Source organism: Filobasidium floriforme (assembly GCF_021052385.1).
Source record: "Filobasidium floriforme strain CBS 6241 chromosome Unknown HD553scaffold_20, whole genome shotgun sequence".
Lineage (NCBI taxonomy): Eukaryota > Fungi > Basidiomycota > Tremellomycetes > Filobasidiales > Filobasidiaceae > Filobasidium > Filobasidium floriforme.
This window is the reverse complement of record NW_025763641.1, coordinates 144717-159990: the sequence shown is the minus strand read 5'-3', so window position 1 is coordinate 159990 and position 15274 is coordinate 144717. Positions and strand designations below refer to the sequence as shown.

At 50.6% G+C, this 15274-nt stretch overlaps 6 protein-coding genes across 6 annotated transcripts; 4 read left to right on the top strand and 2 right to left on the bottom strand.

Annotated features, from left to right (window-relative positions):
- The first annotated feature begins 116 nt into the window (after window positions 1-116).
- HD553DRAFT_316336 (uncharacterized protein) lies at window positions 117-695 on the top strand. The gene has a single exon (XM_046180610.1). It carries the CDS (start codon window positions 177-179, stop codon window positions 513-515), a length of 339 nt encoding a protein of 112 aa, XP_046034243.1. The 5' UTR covers window positions 117-176; the 3' UTR covers window positions 516-695.
- On the top strand, window positions 644-1320 carry HD553DRAFT_275642 (ubiquitin-conjugating enzyme E2-16 kDa; the record flags this gene model as incomplete). Its single annotated transcript, XM_046177913.1, has 4 exons — window positions 644-794; window positions 877-1005; window positions 1102-1172; window positions 1261-1320. Coding segments are annotated over 4 exons (411 nt in total), but the record flags the coding sequence as incomplete, so codon positions are not given.
- A 628-nt stretch (window positions 1321-1948) lies between these two features.
- HD553DRAFT_344557 (uncharacterized protein) lies at window positions 1949-2992 on the bottom strand (the record flags this gene model as incomplete). Its single annotated transcript, XM_046183000.1, has 5 exons — window positions 1949-1998; window positions 2084-2528; window positions 2600-2701; window positions 2765-2770; window positions 2942-2992. 5 exons carry the CDS (start codon window positions 2990-2992, stop codon window positions 1949-1951), a joined length of 654 nt encoding a protein of 217 aa, XP_046034241.1.
- A 4311-nt stretch (window positions 2993-7303) lies between these two features.
- Window positions 7304-9453, top strand: HD553DRAFT_253791 (P-loop containing nucleoside triphosphate hydrolase protein; the record flags this gene model as incomplete). Its single annotated transcript, XM_046177337.1, has 10 exons — window positions 7304-7439; window positions 7504-7661; window positions 7726-7825; window positions 7894-8105; window positions 8178-8438; window positions 8496-8696; window positions 8758-8865; window positions 8927-9031; window positions 9085-9213; window positions 9280-9453. Coding segments are annotated over 10 exons (1584 nt in total), but the record flags the coding sequence as incomplete, so codon positions are not given.
- A 1704-nt stretch (window positions 9454-11157) lies between these two features.
- On the bottom strand, window positions 11158-11914 carry HD553DRAFT_344555 (uncharacterized protein; the record flags this gene model as incomplete). Its single annotated transcript, XM_046182999.1, has 2 exons — window positions 11158-11828; window positions 11896-11914. 2 exons carry the CDS (start codon window positions 11912-11914, stop codon window positions 11158-11160), a joined length of 690 nt encoding a protein of 229 aa, XP_046034239.1.
- A 1016-nt stretch (window positions 11915-12930) lies between these two features.
- On the top strand, window positions 12931-13671 carry HD553DRAFT_344554 (uncharacterized protein; the record flags this gene model as incomplete). The annotated part of the gene is made up of 1 exon (XM_046182998.1): window positions 12931-13671. One exon carries the CDS (start codon window positions 12931-12933, stop codon window positions 13669-13671), a length of 741 nt encoding a protein of 246 aa, XP_046034238.1.
- Between the last annotated feature and the right edge of the window lie 1603 nt (window positions 13672-15274).

The following is a 15274-nucleotide window of genomic DNA, read 5'->3' as shown; positions in this document are numbered from 1 at the left end:
ATACCGTCCCACCTTCTTACGACGTTCCGACTTCGATGACCAACCTCTACAACCTCGACATCTACACACTCCAAACCTCGCTACCTTGTTACTGTATATGGGATATCGTTCGAAATAGCAAACCCACAAAACCCCTTACAAACTAAAAACACAACCGAAATCGAACTTGAAGAAAGATGGCTTTGAAGAGGATTAACAAGGTGAGCCTCCTCTTCTTTCTTCTTTCTCTTTGGGTTCCAATCTCTTCACCGTCATTCTATCGTACACCATACCGTCGGTTATGCAATCCGGAGTATGTGTCGGAGAGCGGTCTGTGGCAAGAAGGCAATACGGCTACAAGTCACACTCGACAGGGCGGGTCACTTGACCGAGGAAGGATGAGATTACAAAGCTCGGACCGGTTCCCGGGAGATGGAATGTACTGGCATGTCCTTTGGACGCTCGAGCTTGATACCGCTCGGATGAAGGACCGGCTGGGGTCGATGGGAGGGTCGTCTGCTTCCTTTGGGGATTGAGTTGTCGGCGTCTTGTCATTCGTCATCCCCTTCTCTCTCCCATCTCCCATGCTCGATACCAACACAATTGAAAAGCAACACCTGCTGAGCATACCTCTTTCTTTCCCAATTCATTTTGCTGCCCTTAGGAACTGACCGACCTCGGTCGAGACCCACCGTCTTCCTGCAGCGCCGGCCCGGTCGGTGACAGCTTGTTCAACTGGCAAGCGACCATCATGGGCCCCGGTGACTCTCCTTATGCCGGCGGTGTCTTTTTCCTCAACCTTCACTTCCCTACCGGTAAGCCAGGAATATTCCCGAGGTGGTGATTCTTTTGATCTAGTGCTAATCTGAGATATAATATACGATGGAATACTCGCAGACTACCCCTTCAAGCCCCCCAAAGTCAGCTTTACTACCCGAATCTACCACCCGAACATCAACTCGAACGGGTCGATCTGTCTGGACATTTTGAGGGATCAGTGGAGTCCGGCTCTGACCATCAGCAAGGGTGAGTCCGGCTGTCTCTTGCGGTCGTTGCGCATATTATTGCCGTGGACATCGGCTGATTGTTGTGGTTCTACACTTGTTGTTCGTGGGGATACAGTGTTGTTGTCGATCTGTTCGATGTTGACCGACCCCAACCCGGACGACCCGCTCGTTCCCGAGATTGCGCACGTGAGTCGACAATTCCGGCGAGATCAAGTCTTCTGTTGGAGATCCATCCGAGGCTGACCTCTATCTAACGATCGCTTCGATACGATAGACCTACAAGACTGACCGAGCACGATACGAGTCCACTGCCAGGGAGTGGACCAGAAAGTGAGCTCCACCCCTGCACCTCTTTCACATCGCATGACCTTGTACTGACCACTTGCGATGCTCTTCGCACTCCCGTACTTTCTTTGTCCGCAGGTATGCCATGTAAACACACACACACAAGACAGACGTGATGACAAGATTTTCTATCCATATCCCCCCTTACTCTACCTCCACCTCCTTGATCCTGATCCCAATTATCGATTCTACTATCCCTCGGCTCGCTCGGCTCGGCTCGTCCGAAGCGCTCTATGAAGTATTTTATTGACGATCGATTTATATCGACCTGCGGTCCTGGCTGGGTTTGTGGTTGTGGTTGTGGTTGCGGTCGCGGTTCCGAACGTGAATAAGGTCATGGTTGCGGTTGTGAACGTGGATGTGGTTGTGGTGTTCGCGCTTTTCCGCTGGGATCGCCTGAACGGGGTACAGCGGTATCCCTGCATATACTCGAGTATGTCTGTTCGTGGGTAGTCTCCCAGGCAGCTCTGCGCGACGGCCTCGTTGCGTGTCATTGACGTGCCTTACCGCCAAGGCGTTTCATCAGTAAGGCTGAAGATTGCATAACATCCAGTAGGAATGGTCGGATTACATATACAGTTATCCCGTCTAAGCTACACCGTGAGCCACTATTCCTCCTATTTTTCGGCGGCCAGTACTTCTTGCGCTCGATCGGCGAGATATTCAGCTGTAAGGTAGACAATTCCTGTACGATCAGTATCCGTATGGTCATTTACTGAACATCGCCTTAACGATTTGAATTGTAAATTTACCTTTCAGCTGGACAAGCTCGGTCAACCTCGTTGCCCGATCCAAGTGATCCGTGAGCGACATCCAAATTTGCTGCTGAGATTCTTCAATATGCTTCTTCAGTTCGACCATGAATGCAGTCTGGAAGGCTGGCGAGGTGTGGGAGACAAAAAAGTCATTTGGAATGTTCGGGATCGTGGCGGCTACGCCCTTCTCGACAGTGTTCGGGATAGCATACTCAAAGAGCTTTGTCAAGGTTGTCACCTGATCTGCAGTGGGTGGCTTGTCGGCAACAAAGACTGGCAAGGTCTCGGTCAACAATTGTACCTTGTCCACAGACTGTTGACAGACCTCGACCACCAACTCGACCGCGAATAACTCGCTCATCTTGGGAAGCTCTGCATCAGAAACCAGAAGCTGTCGCCATCTCTCTACCAGTTGCATGACCTGAATAAGATCTCGTGCAGCCTGGAACGGAAGATACACCTTATTATCGAACGGCCTCGGATCTGCAGTTACTGCGTCTTTGGTTGACTCACTTCTCCAAAGCAGTCGGTCATCAGGGTCGAGAAGGCTTGAGAAGCCGACCTGACATTGTCGAAGTCGGTGACTAATTTCGAAAGTCTGTCTCTGTAACTGTCCTGCGGAGGATATAGAGTTCACATCAGCTGTAACCTTGGCATCGTATCAACCGGAAGCCTTACCATGATCTGTATACAATCGTTGATATTTGATCATATCAGGTAGCGATCAGCATGTGTAGATGGGTAGAGGAACTGGCATATCCTAAAACTCGCCTCCTCGCTGTCCCGAAACGATTCCTGATAGAGGTAATCAAGGACTTCAACTAGACCCCAAGCCGGATTATCGAGACAGCTTACCCAGGACTGACCGTCCGTGGAGAAAATCGTTCCGGCGGTTTCGACGCTCATGTTGTCTTGCTAGTAGGGAAGAATGTCAGGTGAAACGACGTCTGCGCTGCGAGGATGCGGGGGTATTCGGGAAGCAAGCAAGCGAAGAATGCCTTGCGACTTCCGCCATCACACGCTCATATATATACACTCAAAGCCAGTCGGATAGCGGATTCTGAGGGCGTATAAAAGATGATGAAAGGAAGTCATGTCTCTCATCATCACTAAGGCCGCGGCCACGTGAGCGGTGGCGTGACTTCATCGCGCAAAGCGTGGCGTACAAATGATCGATCGTCATCAGGCCTCTCTATATGACGAGATCCAGAGGAATACATCGTTTTGGGCTTCGTTACGTGAGCTTCAGGCTGCAATCTGATTGCCATTCGATACTGGGCTCCTCCTCGTCTATAATCCCGAGAGCGATTTCGATGCCATACTACGTAGGGAGGCAAACTTGGCAGAAAGGAGTGGCAAAATCGCCAAAGATGCAGAGGCAAGGCAAGAATGAAGCCAGATGATTGACGATAATTACATCAGCTTCCTCAAGAGAGGATCAGGCATTGTGCTTCTCGGGACTCTGGTTCCCTCCCTCATACGTTGCCAACCTGGCTTGGCTGAGGGGAGCGGCGAATGCTCCCTTTGTGTTCAACTAGATGATCAGCGGCCTGTTGGTCAGCAGATCCAAAGCATGACTCTCGTTCTCCTGCAGCGGTGTCTGACGGTTCTGACTGGAAAGGCGATAGGTATTTCCTTTCATGTTTGATCACCTGATCTATACAGATCTCACGATTCTGCTCACGTTGACGCCTTATCTCGTGTAGTGCCGCCAAATCGGCCTGAACGAGGAAGCAAGTGAACTTCCTTTGATGATCAATCACATAGTGTGCCCACCTAAGGCTTCAGCTGTAAGTATATATACCGGGAGATTCGACAAGACCAGGGAGTGTAACGCCAATGCATCTTGCGCTTCCTCTCACTCTAGAGATATAAGGTTCATCAGACTACAACTTTGTCTACCATAGAATCGCGCACAAACGAATCGCTAAAGAATGAGCGTTGATTCTGCCGAGACTAGGTTATCCGATTTGTACAATTTCTCTATCATTGCCGAAACCGCTTGGGTCTGTGCCGTCATTTCTCAGTATCACCTTGAGCTATATCTGAAGGCTGTATTTGACCGACGTACGGATTGCGCAGGACTCAATCGAGCAGAGAGTAAGTCGGATCAGATCTCTTCCTTCGGTATATAATAATGGTTTATCTGACCGGAGGTCGAAATCGGATCAATTGTAGACGAAAGTAAGTTGGCGGGCATCAGAATCGCAAGTTGATCTAGTGATTTTTCGATGATCGGTAGTAATCGGTAAAACAATCTCGTTTAGGATACGACGCTCTCCAAGGCTCTCTCGACGATTGAAAATCAGGATGAGACATACACGTCCCCTTCAAAGATCTTTGAACATGTGGTGGCTATGGAAGACATCGAGCCAGTAAGAGCCTGGAAGCCAAAGCATAAGCGGTTGAGAGATTGTGAGATGGACGCCTTGCTGATGATTCAACTTGTTGGTTCATCGACGATATTCACTCCGAGTACTACAGGCTCCAAAAATGGCAGATGCATCAAGACACTCTTCAAAGGGATGCCCATCTGAAGGAATTCCATCAGAGTTTCCGCATAGGAGCTGAAGGTGAGCATTACTATATTCGCTGAGAGTCAGATCGTGATATATTAACAGATTGCTCAGCTATGCTGGAAGAACAACGGGCTCATGATCAAGACTTGCTTGCAATTCCCGACGAGACCCGCGCCACCGAATGGCCTTCCATGGCAAACATTCTCCCATACAACTCCAGCTCCGAAGGAGAGGGATTGATCCCTGAAGATGGAACGAAGCCATGAAAGTTGTATATGCAAGGCGACATCCTTCAGTGCGCAATGTATTGCTCAATATGATCAGCCATGTTGATGTCTCTGGATCTCTGTACACCTCGGTCGATCGGGTTACCATATACCATCATGTCTCAGCCCAAAAAAAAGGCGCGAAAATCCCGAATTTAGGATTTGACCGATCTTAACATGAAATCTGCCGTAAAAAGGCTATAAATCCCAGAAAAATAGCGGTCATCATGAGATGGACGCGAGAAACGCTGAAAATCCTAAGGTCAAACGTCGTTATCGCGCTCAAACCTACCGATTAAAGCATGGGTGCCAATGCAGTTGAGCACAATTGTTATCCTGAACGAGAGTGAATCGTTCGAGCCTCAAGCCTCTGCTCAAACTCAAAAAAGACAGGGCAATCAGCAGAACCGCCCGTCAACGACGTTCATCAACGCTAACCTACAAGACTTACAAGAATTTCTAGCCTTTTCTTGCCAAAATTCCCCGTTCTGACGCGATCTCATTTGTTGACTTTGTGACGCGAGAGAAGGATCGATCAAGCAGGTCCAAGTACAGTTGGAAGAGGCGACAAGGGCATATCGAACACCTCTTCTTGCCTCGACAACTAGATCACTTCTGCTTAGAGAGTAAGAAAACCGATCTTATGACTAGAGCTAGACATATCTAGATCGAAGAATCTTGAAAATCCGGAACTGCGGACTCGGTAGATCCGGAAAACGAAGTCGGACGGACAGTAATCGTCATCTTCCTTCTTGATCGCTCGAAACTTGCACATCTGAGCGATATCGACTTCTTGGCCGACCATATCTTGTGACGATACAAGCGGAGTCCAAGTATCATCTCCTGCATAAAAATAAAGCCGGATCGGCGGCAGACTTCTTGAACCGGAGGTGCCATATATCTTGGGAACCTGTGACATCTGCAGCTGTCTCTACCTCTACACCCATACCACACCCATTCTATCACGGCCGCGACAGCCTACCTCAACCAATTTGGGTCCCACTCCGATCCACAGCAGAAAATTACACCGAAACGCCGTCCATATAAGACAATCAGAAAGAGGTGCGGAAGGCAATGTCGGACGCAAACGACGACTTCGACGACCTCGTCTTCGACGAAGCGGCCCTAGGGCAGATCGATGAGATCGAGACGGCCGTTTTGGGGGACGGTAGCGGATGGGGCGTCCCAGTGGCAGTGGATGCGGGTCTGCATGTGAAGAATAACCTGGATCAAGTGAGCAGCAAGTACCCGACCACAAGCCATGGGGCCAGGGATGGGAATGGTAGTACAGGAGAGATGGGGAATCTGTTCAGACCGCCTCAACGGAAGGAAACCACTTTTCAGATTCGGAAACCTGGAGGAGGGAACCATAATCCGGCTTATCGATCGCCTTTACCGCAATCGAAGACGAAATCGACAGATGAACGCACGATGCAAGCCAAGACGACGGCGTCGGAGTCAACCTCAACGGGAACGTTTCCACCTGGCGATCTCGGGCAGACTACGAGGAAAGATACAGGTCCACGTCCGAACGCAGATGCCGGTCCCAGTCGTACCCGACCTCAGACTTCTTCATCTTCATCAGCAACGAGATCTAAACCTAGTTCCTCTAATCGCCCGCTGGTCTTGGGGAAATCTCAATCGTCAGCGATCGACCTGGACGGACCGATTGATCTCTGTTCAGACGATCTCTATGGGGACGATGGACTGGACAGTCTGCCGATGGAGAGTCTGGATGCGATTGATGAGATGGTGCAACAGCAGAAATCTACGGGGATGGGCCGGTTCGTGCAGAGCGAATTGGGGTTCAGGTCTGTTCCCCGTTCGACCAATACGACGACGATAAATGCACCGACGATGACCAGAACAGGATCCGGTAGCGGAAGCGGGGCTACGAACAGGAACAATGGTGTCGCCGCTGGACCGGTTTCACTAGCTCCCATCTCATCTACTACGCCTTACCAGACGCACCTGTCTTTCCAACCCCTCGGCCGTAAAAAGAAGGGCAAGACTTGGGACCGGACGCAGTTCAGCTCGACAGGCGGGAGGGGCTTGAACAAAGTCAGTGCCGATGGGAAAGGGTCGGGGAAGAAGAAGAAGAAGAAAAGGACGGTCGTGAGCTTTCTTGCAACGAATGCGAGGGATGATGGGGATGATGATGAAGAGAGCGAAGAGGAGGAAGAGGAGGTAGAGGGGTTTGATCAGTTTCCTTTGCCGTTCATCGATCCGAGTGAGTTCGAGCATGATGGAACGTGTCACAGGCAAAGAAGCTGATCCCGTGCTTTCTGATTGTTTGTGGGTATTTCAGACAAGTGAGTGCATCCTTGCCTTTGTATGTGTGTCTTTGGCCCAAGCATGCTGAACCGACTTGATTTCGGTTCAGACCTCCACCTGAGAGGAAACACTATGCACTGCCCAGCATTGCCTCGACTTACCTCTACCCGACGAACGTGCCTAAGCGAGACTATCAGTATGAGATCATCGCTAGTTGTCTCCTGGACAATACGTTGGTAGCGCTGCCGACCGGTCTGGGGAAGACCTTCATTGCCGGGACCGTCATGCTGAACTGTGGGTTAAGCCTTTTCGGCATCCGTCACAAGTCTCGCTGAGCAGCAACGTGTCAACCTCGCAGTTTACCGGTGGTTTCCGAGGGGAAAGATTGTGTTTCTGATGCCTACGAAACCGCTCGTTACGCAACAACACGAAGCTTGTCAGACGACGTGCGGGATTCCGAGTGCGGATGCGGCGACGATAACGGGTGATGATCCGGAAGGATGGAGAGATACGGCAGTAAGCAGCGCAACTTGGCTTACGAAGACTGGCCTTGTCATCTAATGGAAGGACGCACACGCAGTGGAGCACGAAGCGAGTGTTTTACGCGACACCACAGACATTCTTGATCGATATGGCGAAAGGAAGGCTTGATCCCGCTGATATAGTGCTAGTTATCGTTGGTGAGGATGTCGGCCTGGCAAAGAGCCTTACCAAGTCCGGATTGCGCTGAAATGAAATTCCACCGTAGATGAGGCCCACAAGGCGTCTGGAAACCACTCTTACGTGCAATGCATCTCGTACCTTCAGGCCGTACATCCATATTTCCGGATCGTCGCCCTCACTGCAACACCAGGAAGGACAACCGAGAAGGTTCAAGAGGTCGTGGACAAGCTGCATATCAGCAGGATCGAGATCAGGGAGGCCGAGTCGCCGGATATTGCCAAGTACATGTTCAAGAAGGTGAGCAGAGGAATTTGTTTGGAGGGCCACCTGTGCCTATCAGCTGAATCGTCTGATTGCTTTCTGCCGCAGAACATTAATCATCATCCGATCGAATTGAGCGCTGAATTCGAAAGTTTGGTCACGAGCTTGACCGAATTGATGGAACCCCTCGCCAGGTCTATCTCCTCGACGGGACTTATGCGGACACCCGATAGTCGCTACCAGCTTCGTTTCATGAAGCCATTCACTGCACTCATGGCCATGAACGGCATGTTCGCCGATAAAAGCCATGCACGGCTCATCGGCTCTGCAAAACAGCTGTATCAGTTGGCCACCGCGTTGACACATCTGGTGAGCCTCGGTGTTCTCCAATGAATTTTTACGGCTCGGGCTGACCGGCCTCGGCAGACGGAATACAGTCTCGGAATGTTTTTCACCGCGCTTAAAGCCATCAATGGGTCCGAGCAGTCTTCTAGCAAGGGGAAGACAGCGAAAAAGCCTGGTAATCGAATACAAAACAACAAGGTCTTCAGGGAAATGTACCAAAACACGCAAGACTTGATAGAGAGCGGGGGACAACATCCAAAATTTGCCAAAGTCATACAGTTGGTGAGTATAGTCACTAGCGCTGGCCTGCCTCCTTCGAACTAAGCTTGGCCTATTCCTGCAGTTGGGCGATCACTTGGAAGCCAAGAGAGTCGGCAGTCAGAGCGGAGAGAACAGCGTAACGCGATGTATGATCTTTTGCAGCTTCAGAGAAGGAGTGAACGAGCTAGTGGTGAGTAGATTCCCGATTATCCTTCCGCGAACTGTGTCCTGATGTGGCTTGCTCGGTGCAGGAAATGCTGAACAAGCATCCACTCATCCGGGCTCACAAATTCGTGGGCAGAGCTCAAGGAAAGGATGTGACAGACAAGGGACTGACGCAAAAAGAGCAGAAAACGGTGAGCAACCCGTTTCCAGGGTGAACCGCAAATACTGAGCCAAGAATATGCAGGTCATTGACAAGTTCAAGAAGAACGACTACAACTGCCTTGTCGCCACGAGCATCGGTGAAGAAGGTCTGGATATTGGGGAAGTCGACTTTATCATAATCTACAACTGTCCAAAGACTTCGATCAAAGCGGTACGTTGCGGAAAAGCGCATTAATCGGTCCAGTAGACTGATTATTGCGTTTCGGCTAACTGGCAGCTTCAACGTATCGGACGAGCTGGTCGAAAACGCGACGGTCACATCCACGTGCTTGCAACCGTAGGCCGAGAAGACCGAAATTGGGATGCTGCCATTTTCAATCACCGAGAAATCCAGTCCGAGATCATTATTGGCGCAAACCTGGAATTGTACGACGATGCCCCACCACTACTCGATCGGATGCCTGAACCCGTCCTGCAGAGGATGGAGGTAGATCCTTGGGTGGACGAGGTGAAAAATCGAGGTAATAAACGGAAAAGCCGGGCAACAGCTGCCAAAGCACCAAAACGTCAGCGTGGTGCTCCGGTCCCCGAGGGAATCGCCGGTTTCGTCAAAGCGAGCGAGCTCACCAACAAAGGCAAAAAGACTACTGCCAAGCGCGGCAAAGCTCGACAGCACTCATCCGAAGACGATTCGGATCTCGACGAAGACCTTCCCGACTTGCGCGATGTCACCCGCACTACAAATGACTCTTCCGATAGTGAAATCACCACCCCGCCCTCCAAGCGGAGGGTAACGAAAAAGACACCCAACAAACGTACGCCTCGAGAAAGCGCGACGAAACGTTCGAATAGAACATCATACAAGAACTTCTCCTCATCATCCGATTCCGAACAAGACGCCCCGATGGAACCAGAAAGAGACGACTTTTTTGAATCGGTCTTTGGCGGTCCTCCGCTCAGTTCCGTCACCTTCCCTCCATCTCTTGACGCTCACGACTCCATCACAAATGACAATAACGATCCGCAAACGACCCCCTTGCGACCCATAAATGGGTCGACCCGCCATACCCAAGTCTCGAAGACACCTGCCACAGGCCATTCGACCCATTCTGAATTTAGTCAACTCGATGACAGATGGATGTTGGACCTGGACGACGATGAGTTTCAGCCGCAGATGCCTGGCGCTCAAATCCTCGCGAAACCTTTCAAGCCACCCACGTTGAGAGCTACCTCAGCCCATGACGCCATGGGACCTCCGGCAAGCGTACAGAGAGGTTCAGCCCATACCGAACAAGCCGCAGACGCTCCGACCTCGGACGCATCTCCCATCATCGTTAGGCGACGGGGAGGAAATCGAGTAGCCATAGTGGCATCCTCGGAACCGGATACGCCGGTCACGGCCGAGCCGGCGGGATTCAGTCCAGCCAGCTTGATTCATCGTACGGCCCGGCCGGACAGCTCGCCAGCTGCAGCACCCGTGAGACGGCGCACGAAGCCGGCAAATCCCCGCAATATATTTGTTGACGACGATGTGGGGGTCAGCGATGACGATGAGGACGAAGACGAGGAAGAATTGTCTGATGTGGAAAGCGAGTCTGATCGGCGGTTTGCCGGTCACTTCAAAGCAACTCAAGCTCCCAAGGGCTACAACCAACGTCGGGCCTACCTAGCGGGTCTGGCAACCCAAGCTCCAAGCGATGGACCGGTCTTTGCAAACCGCCACCATCGCCACAATGATTTCTTGTCCAAGGCGAGACGACCCATCCTGCTCAGTCAGGAAGACTCACGACATGGTCCCAGTTCAGATTACGAAGGATCGTTTGTCTGCGATGATGACGAACCGGTAGCATACGAAAGTGCTAGTGACGAAGATATGGCTGCATAACGAACTTTAACGCGACATGAAGTATCATTCACGGCCGGACAACGGACCAATCGTAGTATCGCAAGCGTATACATCTGATACGAGCAATCGGATGAGGGAAGAAGGCGATAAGCAGATTTTGCACAATAACAGTGACTCGAAAGGCAAGACAGGTTACTAAAAACCGCACAAGAACCGATCTTTTGACATATGGGACAACATACACGTATGAATCCCGAGCATGAATGAAAACGGTCCAGACTACTACCGTTCAGGGTGCTTGTGTATGCCTTATTTGCAGGCTTCCTCATCGCTGGAAACCTTGACCGTCGAGGGAACAGATTGAGTGACCTCAGTCTTTACCCGGCTATCGGACCAAGAGAGGCCGGACCGAGCGTCTCCCTCATTCATGTTGGCAGTATGTTCGGGGATCTCAGCAGTGAACTGGGATTGACCTGGCACAGAACCTTCCAAAGAGTCCTTGTCGACTGCAGATTCTTGCACCGGCCCCACAGGATCCATATCAACCTTCCAACGCAATTCGTGCAAAACCGATACCCCTGACGCTCCGGCTTTACGCGACCAGATAGTGTAGGTGAATTCTTCTCCGTCCAGCAATGATACCACTGCGCAAGTCAGATAGACGGGTGGACTTTTGACACCAGGAAATGTCTTCTCGATAGCTTGCTGGCTCTTCTGACGAAGCGTTTCTTCCCATTCTTCAACTTTTGCACGTCGCAAATTCCAAAATCCCCAGTGATCCTTTTCGAATTCGTCTCCTTGATGCTGGTCCAGATGCTGTTTGGCTTCCTTGATCACTTCCGCAATATTGGCTTTGAGTTGATCGGCAAGAGTAGTCCATTGCTGAACCGTCACATCAGGTATGTACTGCGTAAGCTTCTCATTCCTGGTCTCGTCTTTCACGACCTCTGCGTTGATGGTGAATGTTGCGATATATCTGCCTATATTTTCCAGTCAGCACAATTGAAAGCATACATTATTTGCCATGATGTCACCAGAGATCCGCACCAAACCGGTTCCCACTCATGATTCAATTCTGGTCAAGCGTTCGTATGCGGGTGTTTGAGAATGACGATAGGGGAAGTTGTGATGTTGTACTGTGTGAATCTGTCAGTTCGCAAATCGAATGATTAGATCATGCTTTGCATATATTTCATACTTGGTTGATCCATTATATAGCCTGAGCACCATAATGCATAACGAACAGCCAAAATCGGGGGACCTGGTACAAAGGAACGCCCTGAACTGTACAACTGCTGGCTTTTATGCTGCACACGCAGCTGTCAACCAGACTCAGTGAGAGGAGGCGCGAAGCAAAGGGGAAACCGCAGACCAGCAGATCAAACGATCAAAGGAATGTGTGACGATACGCAAGTGACAGTGTCTGTACCAGTTTGATCTAGTACCACACGTAACTAAGCAACTGGGAAAAGGCTATGTCTCCGTCACCTGATCGTCCTGCGAGCGCTTTCATACGGGTTCTCGGTCCGTGTCATGTGATCAGCCTTCCCCCTTCTTGGTCTTTTGACCGCCTTATCCAGCTGATCACTCAATCCTGCTTCTCCGGCTTGGCTTGTGGACAATCCTGTCACAGTCTTTGAAGATCGATCTCCCCTGGAAGTGTGATTCTGTACATTCTGAAGCTGACTATGGGGAAAGTGCGGCTTGATCGAGCGAATGGAGCTGTGTGAGGCTTTCGCGTTTCAGCTTGATCGCGCGTAGAGACTGGCGCCAAGGAAAAGTTTCATGTCACGAGATGAGGCTATGATCACGTTGAGTCGCGCAATTTTCGCTTCTTAGGTAGACTAGCATGTTTCCACAGTCCCTTTGTTCTTCTGTCGTGATATGTCGAATATACTCTGACGTGCTCAAACTGCTCGTCAAGCGGGGGACAGGTATATATAAGCACCTGTCGAATGGGTCGTTGCACGATCGCGTGTTCCCCTTCCGCTCTGCCAGTCTCACCCATGCTCGTGCTCGCTCCCCATTGCCAATCTCTGCCTATCGTATTTGTCGTTCTCACCCAACTCAATAAGACCTATCATGTCTTCCAATGAGGGCGGATACGTCAAGGCCAAACGGGTGTTCAACCAGCTCTCTCGCCAGCACATCGGAAGGTGGCCGGAGGACAAGCCGAAATGGCTTTGGGCGTGGCCCCGGGACGAAAGGGAGTGGCTTTGGGACCCTTTGACTCATGAGGTGAACAACATTGCCGAAGGTATTTTAGCTCCTACAGTGGAACAGATCGAGGAAACCTTCTGCAAGGACGAAAAGACAGCTTCTGATCTAGCGGAGGTGAAGGAAATGGCTTTGACATCCATTACAGAGCCAATCATGACCGCAGAAAGAGTACATCGAAATTGTCGGCGAGTGGTTCGCATGGCTGAAAAATCGCTAGAAGATCATCCTCCATCGATCAAGCTCGACGGTATGGAGACTCGCGGAGTGACAGTCTCTCAGGGTACCCCTTCTCGAACAGTCATCAGAGGCCGTGAGGTCGTTGAGGTAACCACCGAAGTTGGCTTCACAGTCGAGCGGATCACGAGGGATGAGGATGCGGCAGACCAGTATGGCTACTTACGATGCGTGAGGTACATCCTGTCAATCGAACCAGAGCACCCGGACCTGAAGTGCAATGTCACCCGAAGCAATGCTAGCGTTTCCTCTGCTAGGACTTCGCAAGGAAGCAGTTTCCAGGAATCCATTTGGACTTCCTCCGACAACAACAATGTGGTGAATCTCCTCTCCTGCACACGGAGACGCGTCGTGCAAGCCACAGTTTGACAAGTGGATCGGAAAAATCGTAGGGAGCTCTTCATCTTCACTGCCTTCAGGAAGTACGCTTGAAAACCCAAGTACTTGGTAGAGTACATGGTATGAGAACAAGTTGGTCCGCATGCTAGAATTGAGCCCTGTATGCAACAAGATGATTGTCAGGGTTCACTTTCCATCGGGGAGTAAGGTCTAATCAGCAATCGCGCGTCATCGCGCATGCTACTAATAATGGGTCATGAAAGACTGTCATTACTAACAGTGTTGTTCCCACTAATTCTTTGGGTCCTCAATTGGTAGGGCACAAAGCTTTTTGGGTCCTGCCCTCAATTTCGGCAGGATGATGTCGTCGCTATGAGTCTGTACTGGCTGTGTGCAGCTTGCGTACTGGATGGAACGATGTCCCTGTCCTCGACGCTGGTGAGAGCACGACAAGAGTATTAGGATCGAGAACTTGGCCACGGATATGTTAGGATATGAATGAGTTGCAGATACACAATCGCCTGTTTTAATATCATTCAAAGTAGACTTTAGATTTAAGCCACAGATCAACCAATACATAGCTGCTCATCGCTCAGAAGTCTTTGCGGTAAACAATGTGCCGTCAGGATAACTTCCGGAGTCAGCTACATCATCTAGAGTTTGACCGACAGTGGGGGCGATCTTCCCCGTCTGCGCGCTTCCCGTCAGGCTGGATCCGGGATTGGAAGACCGTCCGACTCGCTCCTGCTCATCGCCAAGTTCCACTTGAACATCATCCCATTTCAGCGTGTCCTTGATGGTGAATCTTTCGCCATCTAGATCGGACTGGCTGGAAATCGTGTAAGAGTAAGAATACTCGTTCTTCCCCTCCTTGACGTGATGTTCCACCTTGCTGGTCAAAACGACGGGATATGAGGGACCGTCACCCCACACGAACTTGAGTGTCTCCTTGCCTGAACTGGTCAGGAGCGACCGATCCTGCTGACGTCTGATTTTCAACTCTCTTTCGGTCAAGTTTCCAATCCGTAATAAATCCTGCAGTCCATCCAAAAAATATATAGGGAACCTCCTCAATTGGTCGACTAGAGCAAGCCAATCTGAAAGGCTGACACCTTGCGGATGCCCCTCCTTCTTTCTGCTCTCATCGTCCCACAATCGCTCGAAGTTCCTGGACTTGACCCTGAACTTGGGTTCTTCCCGGGCTAGGTCTAGTATCGAAGCATCAGCTCAGATGATACCCTCAGATCGAATAAATCTCGGTACTCACTCTCGTTCGTTACTTCAGGCATCTTTCGGATTCGGAAGTCGGTGATTGATAGCTGATCAGACAGGGTGACGGCTTGTTGTGAGATCTGAAGGGCAAAGCGCCGGTGAGCATTAATCAACAAAGGTTCCAAGATGAACACGGCTTTTATATGTGATCGAACCGCCTTCTATGCAGATTCCCGTGCAGATGAGCAGCTGATTAGGGTTTTTCAACAAAGGAAGACCGGTACATCATTGCACTCGAATCGCGCCAGCGGAAACCGCAGCAGATTGACCAGAGCTGCGAGATTAGATGGTCAGCAGGGCAGAATAATCACAACAAAGGGTAGTTTGGGCTGGTTGAGGTTCTCAAAGGCGTCACTGTAAG

Excerpts from the sequence above, each read along its gene's own strand:
- HD553DRAFT_316336 (XM_046180610.1), top strand. The coding sequence starts at position 177 with ATGGCTTTGAAGAGGATTAACAAGGTGAGCCTCCTCTTCTTTCTTCTT.